The 25471-nt window shown below is 43.8% G+C and overlaps 1 protein-coding gene across 4 annotated transcripts; it reads right to left on the reverse strand.

Moving 5' to 3' along the window:
• TVP23C (trans-golgi network vesicle protein 23 homolog C) lies at window positions 1–24312 on the reverse strand. Of its 4 annotated transcripts, none has more exons than XR_009499375.1 (9): window positions 24170–24312; window positions 20921–21003; window positions 19588–19732; window positions 15567–15656; window positions 14221–14352; window positions 9703–9831; window positions 8115–8244; window positions 4867–6997; window positions 1–42 (listed from the first exon to the last, which is right to left on the reverse strand). XR_009499375.1 is itself a non-coding variant. In XM_059906678.1 (7 exons), exons 1-7 carry the CDS (start codon window positions 24179–24181, stop codon window positions 8218–8220), a joined length of 618 nt encoding a protein of 205 aa, XP_059762661.1. In that variant the 5' UTR covers window positions 24182–24312; the 3' UTR covers window positions 7842–8217. The 4 variants fall into 4 exon arrangements, 1 of the variants encoding a protein (XP_059762661.1); XR_009499376.1 differs by lacking the exon at window positions 1–42 and having other exon boundaries at window positions 4832–4957; window positions 6840–6997; XR_009499374.1 differs by lacking the exon at window positions 1–42 and having other exon boundaries at window positions 4832–6997.
• Between the last annotated feature and the right edge of the window lie 1159 nt (window positions 24313–25471).

Consider the following 25471-nt stretch of genomic DNA (forward strand, 5'->3'; position numbering starts at 1 on the left):
CGTGAAGACTGGTCCATAGCATTGTTGGATTTCAACAACTATCTGAAAAACATAAATAACAAGATGTGTTCTGAATAGAAAATAAATTGTAAATGAACACTACAGTAAGTTACCAGCTTATAATCTTACAATCTCTAACTTGCTCTAAGCAAAATAAAAAATAAAAGAATAAGCATTCTTTCCTGCAACTGACCGCTTTTCTCGATTTGAATTCTCCATGTCACATATTGGATGGGAATCTAAATCATAAGGAAGCCACTCAACCAGGGGTTAGACCTCCTGACTGCTCTACCTTTAACTAGCTAAGCAACTCTGTTTTCCTTTCTGAGTATGTTACCATTACGGAGTGCTTACCATATGCTTGAGACTATGCTGAATATTTTATATGGATTATCTCACTTAATCATTAAATTATTAATAGTGAACCACTAGTAATAATGATTATTTTTTTATTTCTCTCTTCAATCCTCTGACCTTTTGCTTCATGCATTTTGGACCTCTGTTGTCAAGTGCATATATGTTTATAATTGTTATGTCTTCCTGATGGATTGACCCTTTTATCAGTATGTAATGTCCTTGTCGCTTGTAACAATTCTGTCTTAAAGTCTATTTTGAATGTGTCATCTGACCTCATGGTTTCTGATGAGAAGCAAGCTTTTAATCTTATTGAGCATCCTTTATATGTGATGGATTGTTTTCTCTTGCTGCTTTCAATACTCTGTCACTGGCTTTTGACAATTCAACTATGACGTGTTTAGATGTGGATCTCTTTTGAATTTATCCTTAGAATTTGCTGCACTTCTTGGAAGTGCAGATTAATGCAGGTTTGTTTTTTTTTACCAAGTCTTTCATGAAATTTGAGAAGTCTCCAGCCATTAATTCTTCAAATATTCTTTCTGCCTTTCTCTTGTCTCCTGGGACCCCCGTAACACATATGTTGGTGTTTGATGGTCCCACAGGTCCCTTAGGCTATGTTCACTCTTCATTCTCCTTTCTCCTCCTCAAACTGCATTATTTCAATTGGCCTATTTTCAATTGTTCTCTTTCATCTGACTGTTGAACTTCTCTAGTGAATTTTTCATGTCAGTTACCATACTTTTCAGTTCCAAAGGTTTCTATTTGCTTCCTTTCTATAAATTTTTAATCTCTTTACTGATATTTGCATTTTGTTCATAGCTCATTTTCCTACTTTCTTTTAGTTCTTTGCCCAAAGTCTCTCTTAGCTCTTTGAACATATATGACGGCTGATTTAAAGTCTGGGCTTCCTCAGGGAAGGTTTCTGTTGAATTTTTTTTCCTGTGTACGAGCCACTGTCTTGTTTCTTTGCATGTCTTATTTTTTGTTGTTGTTGAAAACTGGAGGATTTCAGTAATATAAGGTGGCGACTCTGGAAACCAGATTTGTGGCCCCTTCCCTTTAATGCTTATTGTGGTGGTGGCTGCAGGTTTTTTAGTGACTTTCCAGAACTAATTCTGTAAATCCGTACTCTGTGTCACGTGTAGCCACTGAAATCTCTACACAGTTAGCTTTGTCTTCAGCTAATAATCAGGCAGATATTTCCTTAAGCACCTGAAATGTCTTCTGCCTTTTGCTGAGGGGCTCATGCGTATTGGGGCACACCTTCAACACTACAGAAGTTTACAACTCTACCTAAGCCTTTATTTCCTGTCTGTGCAGAGCCTCAAGACCATCTAGAGACGAGAGATTAGGGCCTTTTCGGGTCTGTCCTGGGCATGCAAATCCTGTAAATGCATGTGACACATAGTCCGGGTGCTTGCAAATATCCATATAATGCCCATATATGTGGCCACTACAAAGCAGACTAATGCAGCTGCAGTGGTTTTAACTTGCAATTCAAATGCCATGAGCAACATTGACATGAAAACTGGTGAGATACTCTTGGTAAGATACTGAAAGAGTACAACCTTCTTTAACTTGATAGTTGCGTTTTTGGGTAAGTCAAGTGCTGCAAATCTGCAACAAAAAAGGACTTGCAGTCTAAGCTCAGATAATTATTAATCAGTGTCAATGCTCACCAGCTAGAGACCACGCAGAAAAGAACTGTGGTTGAACCAAAGTGGGTTTATTAGCACTTTTTGCACAAGGAAGACCACACATCATGGGGTGTCTCAGTACAAGGGCGCTAGGACGGGCTTATCAGAGAATTTGGGCCTGTGTTAGGGGATTTCAAGCAGGGTTCCATGAACCATAGTTTTAGTCCAGATTGGGTGCTTTCAGAAAGCAAAGCAATTCTGAGTAGGTATCTTAATAACCTTCATCTAGGTGGTAGGAAGAACAGAGTGGTCTGAGACCATACTCAGCACAGCAGCAGCAGTCTCCGCATAAGCCAGGAGAGGGGGTGTTTGCTCACGTTGTGTGGTTTGCACGGTATTCTTGTTTCTATGCTCCAACATGATTACAAAGCGTCCTCATTTTTGTCTTGCTGCCTCACGGTCACGGAGCAGCCTCGTCAGATGCTGGTGTCGTAGAGAATTACTCACGTTCAAAGAGAACACCAGAGCCTAGCTGTAAGGGCCAGGTCAGCCTCCAGCCGACAGCTGTCAGGGGTTGCTTGTCCTTTCTCTTTATAGCAGGACTGTCGTGTACATGATTTTCATGGGACACATGGCAGCTATAGAGATGTAGGACCATTTGGGGCTGTGCAGGACTGTCCTGTGCGCTACAAGCTCCAGGCATCCCTGGCCTCCGCCCACTAAAATAACCAATCAGCGTGCTAACCAATGATTAACACAATTACGAAAACACCCTCCCCTGGGGGTGGCACCACCCCAAGAGAACTCTTGAGGGTGTAGGCTCTAAATATCCTAAATCCAACCCCCAAATCACATTAAAGTAAGAATATATACGTAAGAGTACAGCAGCCTACGCCCTCACAGAACTATTTCACCAAATAGTGCTGTAATGGCTTTGCATAGAAAGTTGGCTTTAAAAAGGCCATCCAGCTCCAAGGCTATTTATTTACTGTAGAAACGGCGCCAACAGCATCAGCCATAGCAGCAGCCGGTGCTCTCTACATAAAGCCCCCGTGAGAAGTATGTGGCGGGCGCTGCCAGTTTCCTACCCAACGTCCCTTTCTCCTTTCTCCCCTAACAAAACCTCACTTTTACTCAAGGCAGCCACGTGCCCCCTTCATACCTGCTTTTCCAGACTTCCGTACACCTGGGTGACACCACTTTGGCCAGTGAGATGTAAGTAAGCAGAAGCAAAAGTCTACAGTGGTTTCTGAGAAAGCTCTTGCTTTTCTGCTAAAAGGGAACAGATAGGACGGGGACCTCCGCTCTCCTTCCTTGCTTATAAACAGATGAGTCATCTTCAGCTGTGACAGTCATCTTGTGACCCTGAGGCCATGAGCATGGGGACAAAAACCAGCTTTCTGAGGAACCGTTTAGTAACTGCATCAACACCAGCAAGTGCCCACTTTCAGACCTCCTCTGTAGAAAAACACACAAACCCTTTTTTTGTTTAAGCCACTATTATTTGTGGAATTTCCTGTTACTTGCAGTTGAACAAATTACTAATAGAGAAAACAGTTAAACATCAGATAACTTAAGAAATAAGAAATGGAGGTTTATGTTAAGCCTTGACTGTTACAACCAAGTGGGGGAAAAAAAAAGTGCTCAAACTATATGAGGGGCAGGGGTTTGAGTCAAATCTTCAGTTTTCTTGGCAGGAAGCCAACAGCTATTATAGAAAGTTGATAAGTCAAGAAACACTGTACGAACAATAAGCATTTTATTTAGTATGGAAGTAAATACCCCAAAAACCTGCAGCAGTTGAAGATGTTTGCTTCTGGGGAGCAGAACTGAGAGTCGGATAAGACTTGCATTTCTTTGTAGCCCTTCGGTTTTCTGACCATGACTGCTTTAATTATTATTTTTTAATTAATCGTAGTGGGGAAAAGTTATATATAAGACTACATTTTTTCTTGGCACTAAATTTAACTTCTTCAGGAAGTGATAAGATTGCTCTTTTCCTTGTAGAATAACAATATTAAGGTTTTAAGGAATGCTTCCTGCTTCTCACAAGAATTTGATATTATTTCGACTTTATTTTTAATTGAAAAATGTATGTGACATATGATTTGAGAACGTGTTCCTCAAAACCAGGCAGACTTTGGTTTCACCTTCCCAGCAGTGGTTTGCAGCAAACAGTGGCTCGGGGGCTCCTTGGAAAATGGTAGTTAGGGGCTGAGCGGGCGATTCCAGAACCTCCAAACCTGTTTCCTCTAGAGCAGCTCTGCTTTGCTCATTACAGATATTCATTCAGCTTTGACACAAGACTTAGAAGAAAGAGCTCTACTAGTTTGAACATCATTGCACTGCCACAAAAGTTAGCACAGCTGAACCTGACCTGCAAACATAACTCAGTTTGACTTCACATATGTTTTCTTTTTTTCCTTTTAAAATTTAATTTACAAACATTAAAAGATCAGATTTCATATAAACATCCAGATTTTCCATTCCTCTTAAAAAACTGAAAACCCTAGCAATGCAGGAACCACACTCCTGAGTGGCAACAAGTGGCTGGAAATGAGAAGCTCCTGTCCCTTTAGATGGAGGTGGACGCTCCTAGTTGAATTTTCACCCGGTCAACTTCACCTGTTTGTTCTGATTAGAATTGGTGACACTGCACTAAGGGACCAGATTCCAATTTCTTTCCTTGCAAAAGGAAATAGCATGGAACGGTGGAGAAATTACTGAATTAGGACTTAAAAGTTTTCTGAGTATTACTTGTCAGTTGTGCACCTATATTCGTCAGAAGAGGCTATTACGTTGTTATGTTATGGAAACAAATTAACCAGGAAATCAAGTGACTTCACACACCAAAAGTTTATTGCTCACTTACGCCATTCGTCCAACAGGAGCAGGTGGGGGATTCTGCTCTACAAGCCACCCAGGGACCCAGCTGGCCGAGGCACCATCTCGAGCACCACTGGCTGCCACAGAAGGGAAGAAAGATTAGAGACTCTCACATCGGTTGCACCTTCCTCACCCAAAAGCGATGCAGGTCACCTTCACTCACATCACACGGGCCATAACTGATCTCATAGCTTCAGTTCATCAGGGAGCTGGTGGGAAGTACCGGAGAACAAAGGGAATACTGGGGAGCACCACTGTCTCTACTACACGAAATCGTCAGTAAATTATTTTACTTTTCTCCGTCTTAGCTGTTCATCTGTAACATGAGGTTATTCATGATCTCCCTCTAGAGGTTACGGGGGAAATCAAATGAGGTAATAGACATAAAAGAACTCTGAATGAGCTCTAAAGAGTTTTACAAATTTAAAGGGCCACAGTACTGACACCATGGTGGACTTACTGTGCCATCACCTCCACACAACCACACACACCCTTGCCTATGTTTCAGAGCTGTGGGCCAAACAACAGGCACACTGGGGGCTACAGAATGCAATGTTACTTTCATTTTAATTGCACCATTCAGTCAGTTCACCTGTGCTCAAGGCTGACCAGGGAAGATAAAAAAGAAAGCAACACCTGCTACCCTCGGTCTCTTCAAGTAGTTTTCCAGTCTTGAAACGTTTAAAGTATGTGTGGCAGATTTTACTTTCCAAAGATGGCTGCTATGTCCCCTCCCCGTGAACTCAGGGGGACCTTAGTGGCTGCTTCAACCAGAGTATGGCAGAAGTGACACTATGTGAACCCCGAGCCTAGTCATAAAAACGTCACACACTTCTCTGGCTCCCTGGGGAAGCCTGTCTTAGACCCCAGCTGCCAGGCTGTGAAGAAGCCCAGATGAGCCTCCACAGAGAGACAACCCAGAGGTCACAAACGTAGGTGTTCCAACCAGCACCTGGCTGAGGTTCAGCTGACAGCCACCATCAACCTCCAGACCCGTGAAGATGCCCCCAGATGTTTCCTGCCTCCTGGCCAATGTGCAAAACCCGGCCTTCAAATCTCTCAGCCGAGCCCCAGACTGTGCAGCGAGGAAAGCTGTCCCCACTGAGCTCCACCCAAATTCCTGACCCACAGCTTGTGTAAGCGTAATAAAATGACTGTTTTACGCTGCTAAGTTTTGGGGTGAATTTTTACACAGCAACAGCATCTGGAACAGCTGGACTCGTTAGCATCTATAATATGAGCTTAGTTACCTCACAGAGAAAAGAGCAAATATGTATTTGCTGAACTATTACATCTCAAATACTGTACTAATGGAAACAATTATGGGGGTTGCTGAAAATATACTGTATTGATAAGAATTCACTTAGGCTGTAGCAACAGAAAAACCAAAGCAATAACACTTAAACACGACAGAAGTTTGTTTCTCGCTTAAAAAGTCAGACAGGCAGTTCAGGGCTGCTGGCCCCATCAGAGGGAACTCAATCTCTACCTTATTTCTCTGTTCTCAAAATGAGGCTTCCACCTCATCGTCCATGACAGCTGTTCAAGCGCCATCTATTCTGTCTACATTTCAGCTAAGAGGGGTGAAAAGGGGAGGGGACGCGCATGCCGGCCTTCTAAGAATACTTCCTGGAAGCGTAGCCAAGGTGCAGCAAGAAAATCTGGGAAAACCTGTCTTTGTTGCCATGTCCTGGCTAATAAATGGGAAATGAATAGAAGGGAAAAATGAATATTGGGGGATAAACAGTAGGTCCTGCCACGTGCATATTCCAAAATTCAATTCATATTTGGTTTAGGATTGCAGCCTCAAATAACAACAGTTACCTCAAGAGCAACCCCCCCATTAGACTCTCAGCTCTACAGACTGACACCAGATCTTTCAGGTTAAATAAAAACATTTACGCAGCATCCACTTTCCTCACCAGACAAGTATAAATAAAATGGGAAACAAGCACTTACCAAATTAATGACTTAGTAAATTAATGATTCGTACGAAAGGAAAGGACATTTAGAGACAAATATTTCCTCTAAATTCAGTAATATGTCCTGATGGGTCTTCCTGTAATCAGTGTCTCCTTGGGCAAGTCAGTCAATAACCTGAAGTCCTGTTTCGTCACCTATAAACCGGCATCACACATAACAGGCTTGTCGTGAGGATCAAATGAGATTACGAGTATCAAAGTGCTTTGTAAGCAGTAGAGTTTTATACAAATATAAAGTTATGCACCTTCAAAGCTATCACGCCAATAAGAGACATTCAATTAAACAAAACATCTTCAAAAAATTTTTAACAATGTATAAATACAATCACAAAATAATCTATCTGCCGGTTAAAACAAAATTTACAGTACCTACAACAGAATTTACAGATGCCTACAATAGTTTGCGGATTGTTACATATATTGTTTTAAGAAATACCATTAATACATGATTTACAATATCCCCATTATAGCAAGAAAAAAAATAGATTCGTAAAATAAAACGTCTTTTAGGCATTTACAATGCCAAGTATCGAAATGATTATTCTCACTATGACATAAGAATAATACTCTTTTAGTGGTAAAAGATCGATTTCATTAGGCCAAGGACCACTGAAGAGCTTCTGGAAGGTTCCAAAGTAAAATCTGGCTATCTTTCCCCAAAAATAAATAGAACAGCAGCAATGCCTACGTATCCCATGAACATAAACTACGAAAATTCCTTTTATGTTAACTGGGCCTTAAGTACGTGACTCATTACAAATAAAAATAAACAAAATTTTAGAAACCAGTTAACACCAATAGCCCAAATTTGGTTTTTACCTGCCTGTAAACGCCTAGGATAAGAAGTTTCATCATGAAGTATGTATTAAGTGTAAAATTAACAATTATTTCTAACTCTATATATAAGCCAAAGTGCTCATTCTTACCATGGAAGCAAAACCTAAAATAATCTACAGAAATAGTATGTAAACACAGAGAGTTCTGAGATAGACTAGGAACGTCCTTCTTGTTCTGTGGGTCAAAATGCAAAGGTCTCCATTCCATATGGGCATGAACACAAACACTTCCGTTAATTTAAGACACATGGATCTTACACAACTATGTGCATACACATAGGTACACCATGAACCAAATGTTAACAATGTTTCTAGCTACACCACACCTTCAAGCCCCATATGCTAGAAAGTAAAAACTTAATATGAAAACTACTTTTCCTTTTTTTTAAAGTAAACTTTAAAATGGAAAAACAAACCCAACACTCCTCTTTGCAATAGGTACTGAGTTCTAAAGGTTCAGAGTCAAGACCCCCTTCAGTTGTTCCCAGTGGAAAGAACACGCAGGCTCCCTCACTCTCTTCAGGAGGTCTGATCGTCTCCAGTGGTCTGCAAAAGAGAAACAACTCCGTAACACGAAAAGCTAGTTTACTTGCAAAAGAGAAACAACTCCGTAACACGAAAAGCTAGTTTACTTGCAAAAGAGAAACAACTCCGTAACACTAAAAGCTATTTTACTTAACATACCAGATTTAAAGCACTAGGAAAACATTTCGTAATTGCCAGCACAGCCAGCTACTACATTACCTGGCATCCCATGGCCCAACTATGTTAAAAATTACTGTCATGCTAGAGAAGTAAAGCAATGGGTCCACCCAGATGTCCAGCAAGTCACTCTCATTTGAGCAGAGCATCAGCAAGTGCCATGTAAGTCTACTGACCCTGTCCATGTATGTCAAGCTCAAGGTTCAATTTCACCTGAATGCTGGTAATTGTAAGGGAAAAAAAAACCTATTAAGCACACACTTGACAATTACCATGAGGTGGACCTTACCCAGAAAGGTATACTGGGACTCTGCAAAACCCCTCAGGAGGAGAGTCATGTCCCTACAAGAATCCTCATTTTCCCTACTTCTTAACTTTTATATAAGAGAAACTGTACAGGAAACGGCACTGGATTTCAAGAGAGCTGGGTTAAGCCCTAGCTTTGCACCACTTTGTTTCTGTATGTTCCTGAGAAGTCACTTAGCCTCTCAGGGCTTTAGTCACAAATGTAATCCTTGAACCAGCAACATCAGTACCACCTGGGAACCTGCAAACACGCGACCTATGAGACCCGGCCCCAGGGCAACTAAATAAGAAACTTTGGGGGTAGGATCCCACAATCTGTGCTCTAGCCCTCCAGGAGATTCTGATGCATGTCCCAGGTTGAGAACCCGTAACCGTCCTGTATAACGTTACCTGCCCAACCTACTGCATGAACACAAACACGAGACATCACTCATACAAAGACCTAATCAATTTCCCAAAGGTTTTACCAATTACTATTTACCTATGAAAACCACTTACCCCATGGGAAACTCCGATTTAAATCTTCATATGGGGGAACTATAGTAAAACCTATACATCCTTCAAAAACAAACCGAGTACTTTAAAACAATCTTTAACTATATGGGCTTATTATGTTTCTAACTTGTTCTTACTATAAACCCTAAAACCATACAATATATTGATACATTCTTCAAAATTGTTCATTTAGAGCCACCGGAAGTAATGGAAAGCAACTGAACTTCAGCTAATTAAAAAAAAAAAAGTTATCAATGAACATTTATCCCTCTGGTTTTAAAATAATTTCAGGATATCGACAATACATTTCTGGAATGCCCTAAAAGCCTCCAAAGCGAAATTAAAATAACTTTATCATCATCATGTCATACTTAAATAAATATGTCCCTTTAAAAAACTTTTAAGTACTTCATAGAAATTAAGCACTACAAGAGTTAGAAATCATCATTGCATTAGTCACTGACCGCATCCAAATCACCCTGACACCCAGAGAACACTTACTTGTCTTAGAAACTGCTTTCCCAGGTACGATGTAGCCATGCTGGTTAAATTCCTCCTGCTGCCCACTTTGCACCTGACGTAGCCATACAGGTTGGCCCCTTGCAGCACCACACCCATGATAACCACCGCCTGGGAGAGGGGAATAACCAACAGTTACGGGCCTGACGCTGACTGACCGTCTCTCTGCCATAAACAAAACGCGAAGACTGTCTCGGGAAAGAGCAGGAAGAGGAAGCTCTGTGAAGGGGGGTTGTGGCCGTGAGACTCCCGTGCGCCCTCCCTCCCAGAGCAGACCCGTCCAGTACGCGCTCTGCACCACCCAACAAGCACCCATCAACACACATGCTCTGTGCCAGCCCCGGGGGTGCAGTGGGGGGACCATTCTCTAATATTTTCCATGGTTCTGTGAGTAAAGATATAAAAAAAGTAAATGAGACTCAGAAGGTGCTCAAATGTTAACTATTTCCTTAAGAATTCCAAAAGAATGGTCAAGAGATAGATCAAGTTCAACACACTGAAAGCACACAGAGCTGAGTCTCTGCTCTATGCTAATGTGTGGGCAACAAGTGGCTTCTAAGAAAGCAAACCGGTGCCTCAAGGTAGCAATCAACAGGGGTTTGCCTTCTGTGACAAGGAGGTGGGGGGAGTGGGCAGAGGGGGACACAGCACTAGGAAGAAATGCACTTCAACAGAGTTGTTTCTTCCTTGTGGCCACAATCCTATAGGTGACCCCACTAAGACCGCTAAGGATTGAGAATAAGAAACGCAAGCCTACTATTTAAATATCATTGAAGAAAAGTTAATTAGAACAACATGAGGGGATCCCACGGTTAAATATTCTACAAAGCTTTTCTGTAAAGGGCCAGATGATAAATATTTTAGGCTCTGCAGGCCATATGGTCTCTGTTGCAAATACTCAACTCTGCCATTCTAGCCCCCGAGCAGCCACAGGCAATATGTAAACAGGCAAGGCTGTGTTCCAACACAAATTTACAAAAACAGGCTAAGGCCAGATTTGGCCTGCAGGCCACAGTTTGCCAAGCCCTGTTCTAGAATAAGCAAATGGTCTGAGAGGCAGGAGGGCCAACGGTCATCAAGCCCATCACCGCAGAGAACGGTGGGTGCGGAGGCTTGAGGGACGGGATGCCCCCTTCCTGCCCTGTGGTCTTAAAACAGGAGCCCAAACCGCCTTTCGCCCCCTCTCCCGGCTCCGCTCTAGGGAAGGGGAAGCACTGCCACAGAAAGGCTGGGCTGCCTGCCCAGGGGGAGGTGAAGGCTCCAGGGGCTCACAAAGGATCTGAAGCAGGAGGGCAGAGCCACGACAGAGCAACAAGAACCCCACCGCGTGAGGGAAGGAACCCCAGCAAGCCAGCCGAGGCAGCCGGCGGCAGGGCTGCGGTCCCCTCCTCACACCTGCGCCTTCAGGCGACCAAACCGCAGCTCACAGCAGAGCCCAGACGTCTCAGGCAACAAGGCAGGCAGGCAAGGAGAACTCACCCACACGAAACCAGCATAAAGAGAAGGTCTGGACAGAGCTGCCACTGCGAACAGGAGCAAAATGGGGAGGGGAACAGGGAAAGGCAGCTACGCAGAACCACAGCAGAAAACCAAAAGAAGAAAGGAACACACTATGCAAAAGGCAGGCGAAGAATTGATTCTAAAAAGAAACAGAGTCCACCAAAATAAACGCGTTCCTGAAGCATACGTCACCCTACAGAAGAACCTAAAGATAAGAATTCAAAGAGAATGAAGGTAAGACAAGACACCAGAAGGAGTTGAAAACGGAGCCGGCAGAGCTCAGGAAACGCTGAGAAGCCCTTGCTAAAGCAGCCCACTCCGGTCTCCCTGGCACTCTCCACTCTGTTACCTTGTATCACCTTTCTAACAACCCTTATTTGCTGTCTGTCTACACTCTGCTCCACTAGAACCCGGTGCTATCGGAGCAGTTATCTTGTTTATCAGGCCCTTAATCATATCCCCAGCGCCCAGGACAGCTCCGGCATATGGCAGACTCTTTTAAAAAGATGTGCTGAGTGAATAACCAGAAAGGAAAAAGATGAGAGATGAAAGCATTTAAGATGGTAGATGAGAACAGATAAAAATGATCCAACACAGAGGTAACTGGTACCTCAGAATTAGAGACACCAAAAAAACAGAACATAAATAAATGTAAAGACAAAAGAAGATAATTTTCCTGATTCAAAGCAAAACCTGTGCCTGCATATTAGAGGGGCACACAGTTTCCAGAAAAAGCAATACAGAAAGATAAACACAAAGACAATCTGGTTATGTATGCTATTTTAAAACTTCAAGAATGATTAACAAAAATTATTTGTCCAGGGAGAAAAACAATTCACTGCCTTACACAGAGGTTAAGTAAGCCAGGCCTCAGATTTCTCTACAATATTCAATATTAGAAAATGAGAAAGTAATGTCTCCTAAATGGTGAGAGAAAAAAGTTGTGACCCAAGAATATTAACTTAGCCAATTCTTTATTCAAGAATAAAAAAACTTTTTTCAATGAAGAAATAAAGAATTTATTCAAGCATAAAGAGTTTATTCATAAAGAAAAGAAAAAACAAAAGTTTATTCAAGAATAAAGTCAACAGGCTCATATTCTTAAACATGACAGGGCCAAAGGAAAACAACACCCACAAGTTTTTTGAAAAAAATCACCCAACAATGAAATTCAGCCAACCAAGAGGTAAAGGAGAAGCTGCAATAAAAGGACTGAAATCAATTTATTTAAAAGTAGATCAAAGACTGAACAACCAGTAACAAATACCGTTTCAAAAGGTAATTGTTATAAACCTTGACAACAAAAATAAAACTGGAACAAACAAAGCTCAGGCATAGAAAGGGAAGAAACAAAGGAGGGAATGTAAGAGTGTTTATTTCATTCCCTTTCTAAACAGTCTCTAAGTCAATAAACAGGAGTAAGTATATTACTTAAAATAACTAAAGTAAGACTACAACCAACAAAAATCCAGAAGTGGAAGCAGGGAGGAAAGGTGGGAGAAGGCATGAATGTTAACTTTACATCTTTCACAGCAGGAAATCAAGACATTAAATACATTTCTTAATTCATGAAAGAGGGTATGATACATGAAATGCATGAAAGAGGGTTACGTGATACAGATAACTACTAGAAAAACTAAAAACAGAAAATACACCTTCCAAATCTCAAAAGGGAAAGTATTTATGTACGTGTATGCACAAAGGAAAAGAGAACCTATACAGCGAACTAGACAAGGAAATATTAAAAACAGGGGGAAAAAACACAATTAAGGCCAAAATACATCTGATACCAGTAAGTATTAAGTGAGATAAAATCAATTATTAAAAGAATAAGACACACAGTTTGGGCTAAGTGACAGATTATATTTTCCAAAGATGGTAGCAACTGTATCTCCACATGCTCTTCTAGAACCTTCTTACTCCCCCATCAAGCTGTAGAGCCTAATTTCCATTCTCCTGAATGTGGACGGGTGCCAAAAGTGATGCTGTGACTTCTGAGGCCAGGTGGTTGTCAGGGGCTGAACTTTGTTCCCCCAGAATGTATATGTTTATATATATATATAATCCCAGGACCCCAGAATGTGACTGTATTTGGAAACAGGGTCTTTAAAGAATTAAGGAAAAATAAGGTCACTAGGGTGGGCCCTAATCCAATATGATAGGTGCCCTTATAAGTAGAGGAGATTAGGACTCAGACATGTACAGAGGGAAGACCACGTGAAGACACCGGGAGAAGACAGTCAACAAGCCAAAGAGACAGACCTCCAGAATTGGGAGAAAATAAATTTCTGTTGTTTAAGCCACTCAGTCTGCGATACTTTGTTATGGCAGCCCTAGCAAACTAACACAGTTGTACAAGGTAATACAGCTTGTGAGCTAAAACACTCTCAACTGGAGCTGTGACCCTCCGAGTAAGCAGTCTAACGGCCATGAGGCCACCAGCCTGTAATGAAGCCCCAAGCAGCAATGTGGAAAGGCCGCGTGAGAGGCCATGGGACCCCACAGAGAGGAGAAGCCTCACCAGCCCCCCGCCACTGTCTGACCACAAGTACAAAAGATCCCAAGCCAGAACTTTCCAGACAAGCCCTTTCCAAACTTCTGAACCAGTGAAACTGCGAGAGATCATAAAATGACTGTTGCAATAGATAACCAGAACAGGTTACCAACCAGTATTTTCAGAAAAGACCACTCTGTTAGTTCCAAACCAAGCTAAGCATGTTTGGAGTTTACTGACCATCCCCGACCGACAAGATTATATGATAAATGTGGTAATCACTGAACAAGATGGGCAAAATCAAATTCTGCTAAGCACCTGGAGAACCGGTGAGATGGAGTCTTTCACAGGACTCTGCTCTCTGCACTTAGAGAAAAGCAGAGGTGAGAAACCAAACCTGGGAAATACATGATGAAGCTGCCTATTCAGGATGGGCCCCTAATGTTAACACAGGTGGTCCACCAGCCACCTTAGTGGGTCACTGACAGCTCCACACTGATACTCACCAACCACTTCACTCTGAAGGAGAAGAGGGCACTAAAGGCAAATATTACCCACAGCACCGGACAGGCAATGAGTCCTAACCAGAAGATTCTTGACTCAGCCTCTGAAACAGTTTTACTGTCTTGAGAAGAGACCTACAAAAGAACATGAATTTAATAACCAATGTTCTGTGATACTTATCAGCAAAAAGTTTAACATTTTTAATGAAAAACCCCTTACCCTCAAATTCAAATAAATTAATACAGACAACCCAAGTCCCAAGTTAGAACTCCTACCCCCTGCCCCACAATCCCCCTCAAATAAAACAGTAGATCTACCACTACTGTAATTTTTGGAACTGATCTTAACGTACTTTGTTTTAAATCGAGAATGTTTCATTTTCAGGGCAGAGTGGACAGTTTGTCATCACCCAAGACAGTAAGGGTGGCCTCTGATAGGCTTCTAGTCAATCCTTCTTGCACTTTCACTGATTATTCATAAGCAAGCTTTGAAAGATGCCTTCCTAGGTGAGGATTCAGGAAATCAAGGCTATGGTCATCCTGGAGACTAAAAGGTCAAGTCAGGGTCCACAGGAAGAAATGGAGTCAAGGGATTTGGACAATGACCAGAATGTCTCAGCAATACCCAGGAATTTAAAAGGGCGCTGAGTGGTTTCCAAGGTAGATTTTATAAGATAAAGGACTCTGGGCTCACTGGGCACAAAGATGCTTTCTGAGGAGTCCCAGTCAGGGCCCTTGCAAGCAGAAGGCAAGCAATTTAACTGGCGCTGTCTCCAGGAACTTTGTCCTCTGGCTCCCAAACTGATTTCCACTGCAGATAAGCAGGCTAACCCGAAACAGAGCAAGGTCCCCTAGGGCTTCTGAGGGCGCAGCCTGAAGAACAGACTGCTCCCTGCTTGACTCAGGTTTTCTATCCAGCTGCAACCCTCCTCTTTCCTTCTCCTGCGCACGAACGGAGGAGGACCCCGGGGGCAAGGACAGACGGAGCCAGTGGAGGGAGCTACACTAGGCAAGGCACACCGGGCAGAGGGTCCCAAACAGAGACCCTTCAAGCAGCAGCCCCTGGGAGGCAGCTAAGCACGCGACATAAACCCTGAGCCCAAGCCCTCTCAGGGTTCTTTCCTGGACACGCCCCGTTTCTAGTCAGAACTAAAGAGAAACACACGGCAAGTTTTAAGGCCATCTGGTTCTGTGCTATACCATGCCAAGCGATCTGGGGCGGTCCCTTATGTGTACATGCAGCTGAAGTGTTTAGGTAATTGACCCTTAAATACTCAAATGTATCTACACATAAGTTTTTGAATGACACTCAAAAAAAAAAAAAACAAAACAAAACAAAAGCAGTTTACCTTCCTGGACTCAAACACCCAATGGCTTTTTCCATCTTCATCAATATGATTCCACCAGCGCAGGCCAACCATTAGTCTACCTGTGACATTCTGGTAAAGATTAATATATGCACACACATTTTAAAAACATTATTTACAGGTCTACCATAACATCGTATCTTAGCGTAACAGTTCACAAACAAGAAATCATCAGCTTTCCCGCCATAATATCCAGTTAAAGACCACTACGTACCAGGCCTGGACAAAAGAGTAAATAAAATGGCAATGGCAGGCCCCACAGGGGCAGAGGTGACAGGGTCAGCACATCCATAAAAATTACCCTTCTTTTCCCTCGCGAACTCTTGTCCTTTCTCCAGTTCCCTAATGTGTTTCTAAACCCCTTGCTCTTTAGCTACTGGGACCTACTTTTTCCTACATATCCTGACCACAGCTACATATACTTTATAACTATGTATCTCTAAAAAAGGTTATGGACTGAATACTGTGTCCCCCCAAATTCATGGGTTGAAACTCTGCCCCCACCCCATCACCAAGTGACGGTATCAAGAGGGGGCCTCTGAGAGGTGATTAGGATTAGATGAGGCCATGGGGGCGGAGCCTTTGTGAATGGGATTAGTGTCCTCATAAGAGTCGAGACAGCTTTCATCCTCTCTCTGCTCTCAGTCATGTGAGGATACGAGACATTAGCAGTCTGGAACCGGAGGAGGGCCCTCACCAGAGGCTGACCATGCTGGCACCCTGATCTTGGATTTCCAGCCTCCAGGACTTGGAAAAATAAATTCCTGTTGTTTGTAAGCCACCCAGTCTCTGGTATTCTGGACAGCAGCCCAAACGAAGACTATGGTTATAGGCACTGACCTTCATTCAGTACTTGAAATGCACCAAGCTCTTTCCCTCTTAGCTAATGTAACAAATTGCTGTGATAGCTTCCCTAACATAATGAAAGGAATACAGAAGGAGAAGAAGAGGAGGAGCCTTAGAGACCAAACTTCGTTTTGTAGAAATGCTACCAATCAAAGGTTAAGTAAAAGAGAAGAGCTGGCAAAGAAGACCGAGAACAGCCAGAGGTCTATTTTAGTGGCACTTTCAAATAACAGCTCTTAGAATAGTCTCAAACTCCTCCATTTTCCCATTTTCCAATTCTTTACTTGCTGTTTTTGTCATTATTAGTTTATTGTCCAAATTTCTCTCAAGCTTATTATTTTTGTTTTTGAAACTTCTAGACCTCTAATTATAAAAGCCTTTTGTCTATTGTTTTTCCTGTGAATTCAGCTTTAGACACATTTCAAAAGTTTAAATGTAGATGATCATTATCATTAAGGTGTAAATAATCTATATTTACAGTTTTTATTTCCTTTTTAAGCCAAGATATTTAGCAGAATGGCTCTTTTTAAAAATCCCAATTTTGACAACCTTTTTTAATTATCTCCAGTTCTGTTGTACTGGACTAGAAAATGTAGCTGCTTTGGGCAATTTCTTTGGATTTTCTTCATAGTGATATTTAGTCAACTTTTGTAAATGTTCCACAGGAACTGAACAGGAAGGTATTATGCCTCTACATACAGAGTTCCAAATACTGCTATGAAAGCGACCTTGTTATTTCATTCAGATCCTTCAAACCTTACGTACTTTTTGTTGCTTTGATCTGCAAAGGCAGTGGTTTGTTACACTTCTGTCACGACAGCGTTCCTCCATCTTCTCTAGTGTTTCTAGTAGTTTTTCACTATCGTTTGATGTGATGTCGTTCTGTGAATGATCCTCACCGTGACTCATCAACTGACCTTTCTTGTTCCACTGAATGCTGTCTTACTCTCATTTCTGTTTTGTCTGATAATAATACAATGTCAAGTTTCTTTTTGTTTGAATTGGTCTTATCTTTGCCTTCTTTTACTTTTTCTAATGTTACAATTATAGATAGATGTTTTGGGTTGGACTTTGATTTTTGACCAAATCTAAGAATTTTTATCTTTAAAAAGAGGGTTTAATCAAATTACATCTAGAGCTGCAACTAATATGCTACTGCTCCCATCCCCTTGCACTCTGCCCTGTGATATTTCAGGTGCCTGGACGCTTGCTTTGTTCTTCTCTTGACTTATGTTTTAGTTGCTCCTGTCTTCTCCAATGTTGTGGAAGACACACAATGTTTTAAATTTTACTAATAGTTACCATAAAAATTTGAAAACAACTATTTATTCTTTTTTTTACTATATTTCTCAAAATAAAGAATAAGACAAAAGCCCTATATGGGTTATAACATTTAAGTTCTTTTCAATTTTTAAATATCTTATCTCTTATTTTTTTAATAATTATCTTCTTTTGACAACTGCCTTGAGATTTACAACTACGACACACTGCTGTTCTAACTACATTCAGAACCCTGCACACCCCCGTCCCCAAGTCCATTTAATAATTTCCCCATTCTTGACATCTTAATTTCATATCTCAATTGTCTGCATATCTGTAAGTAATTCTGCCACAGATGAAAGGGTATTTTTTAAGCCCTTGTTTTTAAAAAAAAAAATGTTATCAGAAAATATACTTTCTGGCCACATTTTTTTTTTTTTTAATTTGTCGTGCTGCGTCTTGCATCCCGGGATCTCAGTTCCCTGACCAGGGATTGAACCCAGGCTACAGAGTGAAAGCCCGGAATCCTAACCACTAGGCCACCAGGGAACTCCCTCTGGCCATATTTTTTAAAACTCTAAGCCCACAAGGATCTAATTATATAATTTTTGGAAATTACCAGGAAGAACTGACTGAAGGTGGTGTTCTATTTGACTAAGCAGAAATTACATGAACAACAAAAAGAAACGTTCCTCAAAACAAAACTGTGACCTGGATACAGTAAACACTTTAGAGCATAAAGCAACAGAAGAAATTCAAAGAAATACAAGGCAAAGAAGACTGTACAAAAGAAAAGCCTACAGGAAACAGACCTTTGTAATCTTTATTCTCAGCATTTTGTGGCCTACGGAAACTGGCCACCACCAAGCCAACCACTTCTGATATCTGTAACAATCAAAAGATCTAAAAATGGCTGGGTTGGTGGGCATGAGCAGAGCTGTAACATCTTACTGGTTTTTGAATCAATATACATACCTCAAATTCCAAAAGTAGCTTTTGCCTTTTTTTTTTTTTGCCTTCAATTCTTCCCCCTACCATTTTATTATGAAAATTTCCAAATACACAGAAAAGTCAAGTTTTACAGTGAATACCCATATACCTATCACCTAGTGTCTACATTTAATACTTTATCATAGTTACTTTACCACATGCCCCTCTATCTATATACCTATCTCTCCATCCATCCATGCCTCTACCTACCACTGCCTCTGAGTTTGAACCATTTCTTACACTCTTTTCTATCCCCTACAACAGGATCCCTCAGCCTCAGCACTACCCACATCTTGGGCCGGATGATTCCTTGACGTGGGGGGCTGCCCTGTGTGTGCACCTTAAGATATTTAGCAGCAACCCTGGCCTCTACCCATGTGACACCAATAGCACACTTCCCCCACCCCCAGTTGTGACAACCAAAGATGTCTTCAGATACTGACAAACGAACGTCCCCCTGGGGGGCAAAACTGGCCCTGGCTGAGAGACACTGCCCTCAAGCTCACATAGGAGCCTTTGCAATGGTCGGTACTTGAGTATTTGCGGACAAACTACCCTGGGGTCTTATCTAGAAATCATACACGGCAGAGCCGGAGGTGACCCTGAAGCGAAACCAGTGGTGAGGATTAGAAGTAATATGTGTAGTCAATAGCTGCTGGTCACATTTTTATTTGTTTGTTTAACTTTAAAGCTGATGTAGGTTAACATAAAGCACAGACAAGTCAGTAAACCTACATGTGATCTGCCACAACTGGCACTTTGACACAGGTGAGGCCTAAGGTAACAAAAAGATAAATTAACACCAATCGGAAATGCTAAGTGTCATTTTTTTTTTTTTTTTACTGTTTACACGTCATTCAATCTCATCATATAAATACGATTTTAAAATAAAAACGATCAAACCTACCTTGACTGCCCAAAAGTCACATGACAACAACAAGATAATTGTCACCATACAGGCAATAAAGCTGCTGCTGAACAATTCACAGAGAAGATAGACTATAATTGCACTGACTCGAAAGAATAAATGGAAAAATGATGCCACTGGATGTCTGAAAACCAAAACATAATAAAAGAAATGCAATTACATTTACAACAGGTACTGCAGATGTAGATGAAAATGTTTCAGCCATAGCAGGACCATGCAGAGTCTTGTCAAAATAAAAGATGACTTGAGGAAGAAGCAAACCGCCTACCTCTCTTTTTTCATAAGTCCCATTATTTGACTAGGCCCTGCTGTCACAGAGAATACACTATGTAAATGTGACTTTAACACCTCATCGATTATAAACTTTCACAAAATACATAACAAGAAATTTTACCAAGCTTAGAGGAATTAGGAAACTACACTCTTAGGACTGACTGCTATTTTCACATGTCTAAAAATCATGCCCTAAGAATTTCTAGGCCCTCAGAAATCACTTCAGGCATTAAGACAAAGTAACCATCAGGCACAGTTGCTGTTTTATCAACAGCTTCGTTGTGATATAATCCACACGCCACACAATTCCCCTATTTAAAGGGTATAATTCAGTGATTTTTGGTATACTCACAGAATTGTGCAATTATCACACAATCAATTTTAGAACCTTTTCATGACCCCAAACATAAAGCCTAAACCCATGGGCAGTCACCCCCCATTTACCCCAATCCCACCCTTCTCCAGTCCTAGGCAACCACTAATGTACTTCCCGTCCCTATAGATTTGCCTATTCTGGACATTTCACATAAACAAAATCATATAATACGTGGTCTTTTGTGACGGGCATCTCTCACTTAGAGATGTTTTCAAGGTTCAGGTAGAATTTGATTTCATCAAGTGAATTTCTTTAGCGATAACTAAGTTTGGAATAGAAATATATTTGGCTTGATATTCTCACACTAGTTGATACAAAAGATACAATCCTGAAATTTGCATAATAAATCAAAATGTAATATATCTACAGAAACTATCTAAAGAAATGGTGCATTCTTGGTACAAAAGTCAGAATTAAAAACACCAGTGTTCAAAAAATTGGATTTGCAGATTTGAAAACTCAGTATTGAGTAAAATGCCATATGTCAATTATTTCCAGGGAAAACGTGAGATGTCACCTCACCTCAGACTAAAGAGCAAAGCAGCAATTCACAATATTTACCAGCACGTCACAACCACTCTGCCCCGAACCCCGTCGCTGGCACCAGGCGATGGACAGAACAGCACCACACACTAACCCGAGTCTTGTAACTTATTGTCGTACCTGATTTTGGATTTTTTTGGCCTACTAGTTGTCTCCTCTTCTGCATCAAACAGTGAAACATCTTCAATGTCATCATTACTGTCCTGATAGGAAAAGCAAACATCCATGAAGCAGAATGAAACTCCGTATTGCATGCCTACTACATGCAAGGCAGCACGCTAGTCAATACGGAAGACGACGGCAGGACGCGGTCACGGCCACCTGGAACTCACAGCCTAGGGAAGGGGCGAGGGCAGTTCCCTCCCCCGACCCTGATCACCTGGCCAAACCCCACGTGGCAACCCAAGCACCTGCCGTCTCCATCCCACCCAAGAAGCTGCCAAGCGCAAACTCAAGGCAGCCACCGTCAGGCGGCTCTCCCAGGTCAGAGAAGGCGGAGGCTGCCGAGATAAACTGTCTCTGGCTCCTCCACAAAATCAGCTGACTGCAGCCCTGTTTTCCCGACCCCTCTCACAACTCTGTCCCTTTTCCTCCAAGGTTAAACCAGCTACTTGTAGGCAGAATCCCTTCTCTTCCCGCCTCCTTGGGGGCGTGTTCCATCACTCTTCCCTTTATTTACAGTCTCCTGTATCTTCAGGTCCTCCTGGTGGATGTTTCCCATCAGCATACAAGCTCCTTCAGGTGCCCTTTACAGCGTGAAGAGATGTTTTAAAGTCCTGATGCTGAATCTCCCTTCTGTCCTCGACTTCCCTTCCCTCCTCAACCTCAGGTCTCTACGTGGTTCGCACCTCAGCTCACTGCCACTCACCTGCAGCCTCAGCCAGGCTTCACACCTTCACCGCTTCACAGTGCCAGCCCCTCCCCACTCACCTGCCATCTCTGGTCTCACCCCCGCTCTACTCCAGCCCCTCGTTACCCAGAGTATCTCCCTAAATGGAGAGCATTCCATGTCACCCCCCTGCCCAATCTGTCCAGCGGCGCCCCTCCCTGTACAGGATAAGACTTCAATCCCTGAGGCACAGCAAACCAGAGCTCATGGCAGCTCACGACCTGACCCCATGCTCACCTCCTGACAACGCTCCCTCCCACTGAGCACTACAGCACCGCTGTTACGACCTGCTCTCGGGAAAACACTTCGGGCCCTCCCACCTTTCTGCCCTTCATGCTCTCTCTACCCAGAAGCTCTTCCCTTCCCCACCCCCTATGAAGCGGACCAGCAGGCAAACACCAAATCACCTTTCAACTTTCAGCTCAAACACTGCAACAGCTGAGAAACTTGCCCTGAAATCCCCAGGCACCCCGCTTCCCACGTTCCCACGGCACTTGGGCAAATCTCCACTTGAACAATTATCTCGGGATATTCTTACTGCACGTCTACTCCTCCTACCTCCTCCTAGACTCCAAGCTACTGGAGGGCAAGTTCCGTCCCTGCACTGTAATAAATCCTAGTGTCTAGCACAGCACCAGGCCAGGCGCTACAGTATCTGTTGAAGGCATGAGTGAATAAACAAAGGAGCAATCACCTACGACACATGGCAGACTGTCATCAGTGCCAGAAGTAACGTGAGTGCAAACAGGAGCAGAGGGAAGGACCAGGCCGTGGGGAGGCTTCCAGAGGAGAGCTTACCCGCTGGGCCTCCTGCTCCCTCTGGCCCCTTGACTAGGTATCTGTTCACAGGCACAGAAGTGGGAACACACAGAGTACGTATGGGGAAAGCCCTCGTATTAAATGAAGGTGGAAGAGTGGAGTGACAGCTGAAGCTAGAAAATGTAAAATGGATTCACATCTATGAGACCAGTGGTCTCCACCTTGGCGACACGCTAGAATTCTCTGGGGGTACTTTAGGCAAGAGGGGATGGAAACCAGCGCACAAGTAAAGGGCTCGACTTAAGAGTGCAGCACCGGGACTTCCCTGGTGGTCAAGTGGTTACGACTTCGCCTTCCAGGGCAGGGGGTGTGGGTTCGATCCCTGGTCAGGGAGCTAAAATCCCACATGCCTCGTGGCCAAAAAACCAAAACATTAAAAAAAAAAAAAAAAAAGGTAAGCAATACTGTTTTCGCACAAATTCAATAAAGGCTTTAAAAATGGTCCACATCAAAAAAAAAAAAAAAATGCAGCACAGACAGTGCAGTTACATAAAACAAAGGCAGAGTAAACAGGAGATTACGAGGAAAGCTGGAGATGGCAGGTGGTGTGGACACCGATGGCTTCCATCTTCTCAGTGAAACGAGCAGCAAGGCTAGGGGCTGAGAGCAGATCAGGAAGAAACGCTGCAGGTCTGAGGGAGAAGCCCTGGAGAGCAGCCTAGGTGGGAGGGAGAGGGGGCTACGGAGGGGGCAGGGTGACGACTGCCCGCCGGCCCTAAGGGCTGGCTTGAGGTGCCTGGCCGCAAGCTTAAGTGGGAACAGTCAGCGCCGTTGTGTGTTTTTCTCCAGCCTCCTTCAGCCGGGGCGCAGGTGTAGACCGTTTTTCTCCAGCCTCCTTCAGCCGGGGCGCAGGTGCAGACCGTTTTTCTCCAGCCTCCTTCAGCCTGGGCGCAGGTGCAGACCATCATCCGATTTTCCCCACTCAGGTCTCCTCCCCGGAGCGGTGCTTTCCGACCCTAAATCCCGAGGCTGTCCTATTCGCAGACACCTGCTATCACATCACCCCGGCTCTGTGATCGCCGTGTGAAAACTACCTTCAGTCTTCTAACTTATCTTGCCTCCACACCCCCGGCACCCTCCAATTCACCCTCCGATTCAGGGCAGGAAATCGTCTGTGCGGTTCGCAGCCCTTCCCCGGGGCCTAGGACAGTGCCTGGGCCACAGGAACCCCTCAAGACGAAAAAAACGCCTACAAAATCTAACTAAAAGTTTAGCTTTTTTAAAAATAGGAAGAAACTAAGAAATGATTCTTACTAATCTCTGGTCCTACACGTGAGGGCTGTAATTAGCTCGGAGGGGCAGATGCGGACACGGGAGTGGACCAGCCACCTCCAACGCTGCTGTGACAGCACAAACTTGAACGCGAGGCCGGGGGGGGGGGTCCCCTAATCCCACGTGCGGGGCGGCGGCCCCCCTCCCCTCGCCCGGCCACACACGACGTCTCCGCAGCCGCCCGCCCGGGCGCGACCCCGCGCCTCTCACACCCGCGCCGGCCCTCAGCGCAGCCCGGACCCCAGCCCCGCCCCCGGCCGCCCCGCCCGCCGCCCACCCGCTCCTCCTCAGGCTCGGGCAGCGGCCCCGGACGCTCAACACGCGCCCCGCAGACCCTGCAGGCCCGGCCCAGCTGCCGTGGCCCTCTCTCCGCGCCCACAGCCCCTTACCTGCTGCAACATGGCGGTCCCGCGCCAGCCCCACTTCCAGGAGCCACGTCAGCGCCGCAGCCGCGGGCCGGGGACCGGAACAGACGAGGCTGGGTCACTACGGGCCTGGAGGAGCCGGAGTAACAGCGGCAGCCCGACCCAACTTCCGCTTCCGGGCCCTCAGGGGAGGAGCAAGTGGGGGCGGGGCGAGCGTAGGGGCGGGGCGATTCGTAGTGGGAGGATCGGGGCGGGGCTAGAGAGTGGGCGGGGCGAGAAGCCAGGACTCGGGCTGGGGCACGGGCCGGTCAAAGCAGGAGAGGAAAATAAACGATGCTACTTTAGGGACTTCATGGTTTGTCGCCTGGAGATGTTGCTGCTACCTACAGAGTGTCATTCCGCTAGTGTGGATGTCTTGAGGGCAGGGGTGGGGGTCAGGGGCATGATTATTCCGTAGTTTTCATTTCGTTTGAGTGTTTTACGATGACGTATAATTCCGTACAGGATTACTTTTGTACCTTAGATAGTGGAGGCAGTTGAAGAAATAAATGTCCTCCTGCGAAGGGCTAAATGTTGTTAAGAAGAACGAGGCAGGAGGACCCTATACATGGCGGGTCTTATTAAGGGAGGAAGATAGACCTGGGAAACAGTAAGGAGAGAGGCTGAGAGCGTGGGCCCCGGAGTCTGAGCCCCCTGGGTTTGAGCCCGTCTACTCCACTTAACCAACTATCTAGCTAACCTCTATGTGTCCTTCCCTTCCTCGGTAAGGTGATGATAATGGTATCTCTACAGGGTCCATACCTACTCAATAGATGTTTTCTTATCACGGTTTTAAGTTTAGCCGTGAATATTGTGATCTTGCCCCTTGAAGGAGCTGAAATTCAGGGACTTTATGTCATCTTTGAAACTGTGATTATAACAATATCCTATCTGCCCAGCCTGCTGTCAAACTGCTGTTGGAAGGCTCATGGAATAATGTGTAGAAGCATGTTTCCTTAATTGAAGGGATTCTTTCCATTCAAATCACAATTTTTACATGGCTATTTGCCAGTGCTACCTTAAACCTGATTTCCTAATAATGGAGAAAAAATTCTCCAGGGAGAGAAAGCTTGAAAAATGATGGTATTCCTGCACCTGGAGGTGAAAGCGGAGGCTGGGAACAGGTGGCCTGTGCATCTAGCCTGCCCATGCCAGGGTTTTGGTGGCCCACTCAGTGTGTGGGTTGTGGAGTTTTGTGGGGTTGCTGTTTTGTTGTTTTGTTCTGCATTCTGCTTGAATGGTTTCCATCCTACACCATGCTGAGCTACTGAGTAGGAGCTACCCCCT

Source organism: Balaenoptera ricei, chromosome 20 (assembly GCF_028023285.1).
Source record: "Balaenoptera ricei isolate mBalRic1 chromosome 20, mBalRic1.hap2, whole genome shotgun sequence".
Lineage (NCBI taxonomy): Eukaryota > Metazoa > Chordata > Mammalia > Artiodactyla > Balaenopteridae > Balaenoptera > Balaenoptera ricei.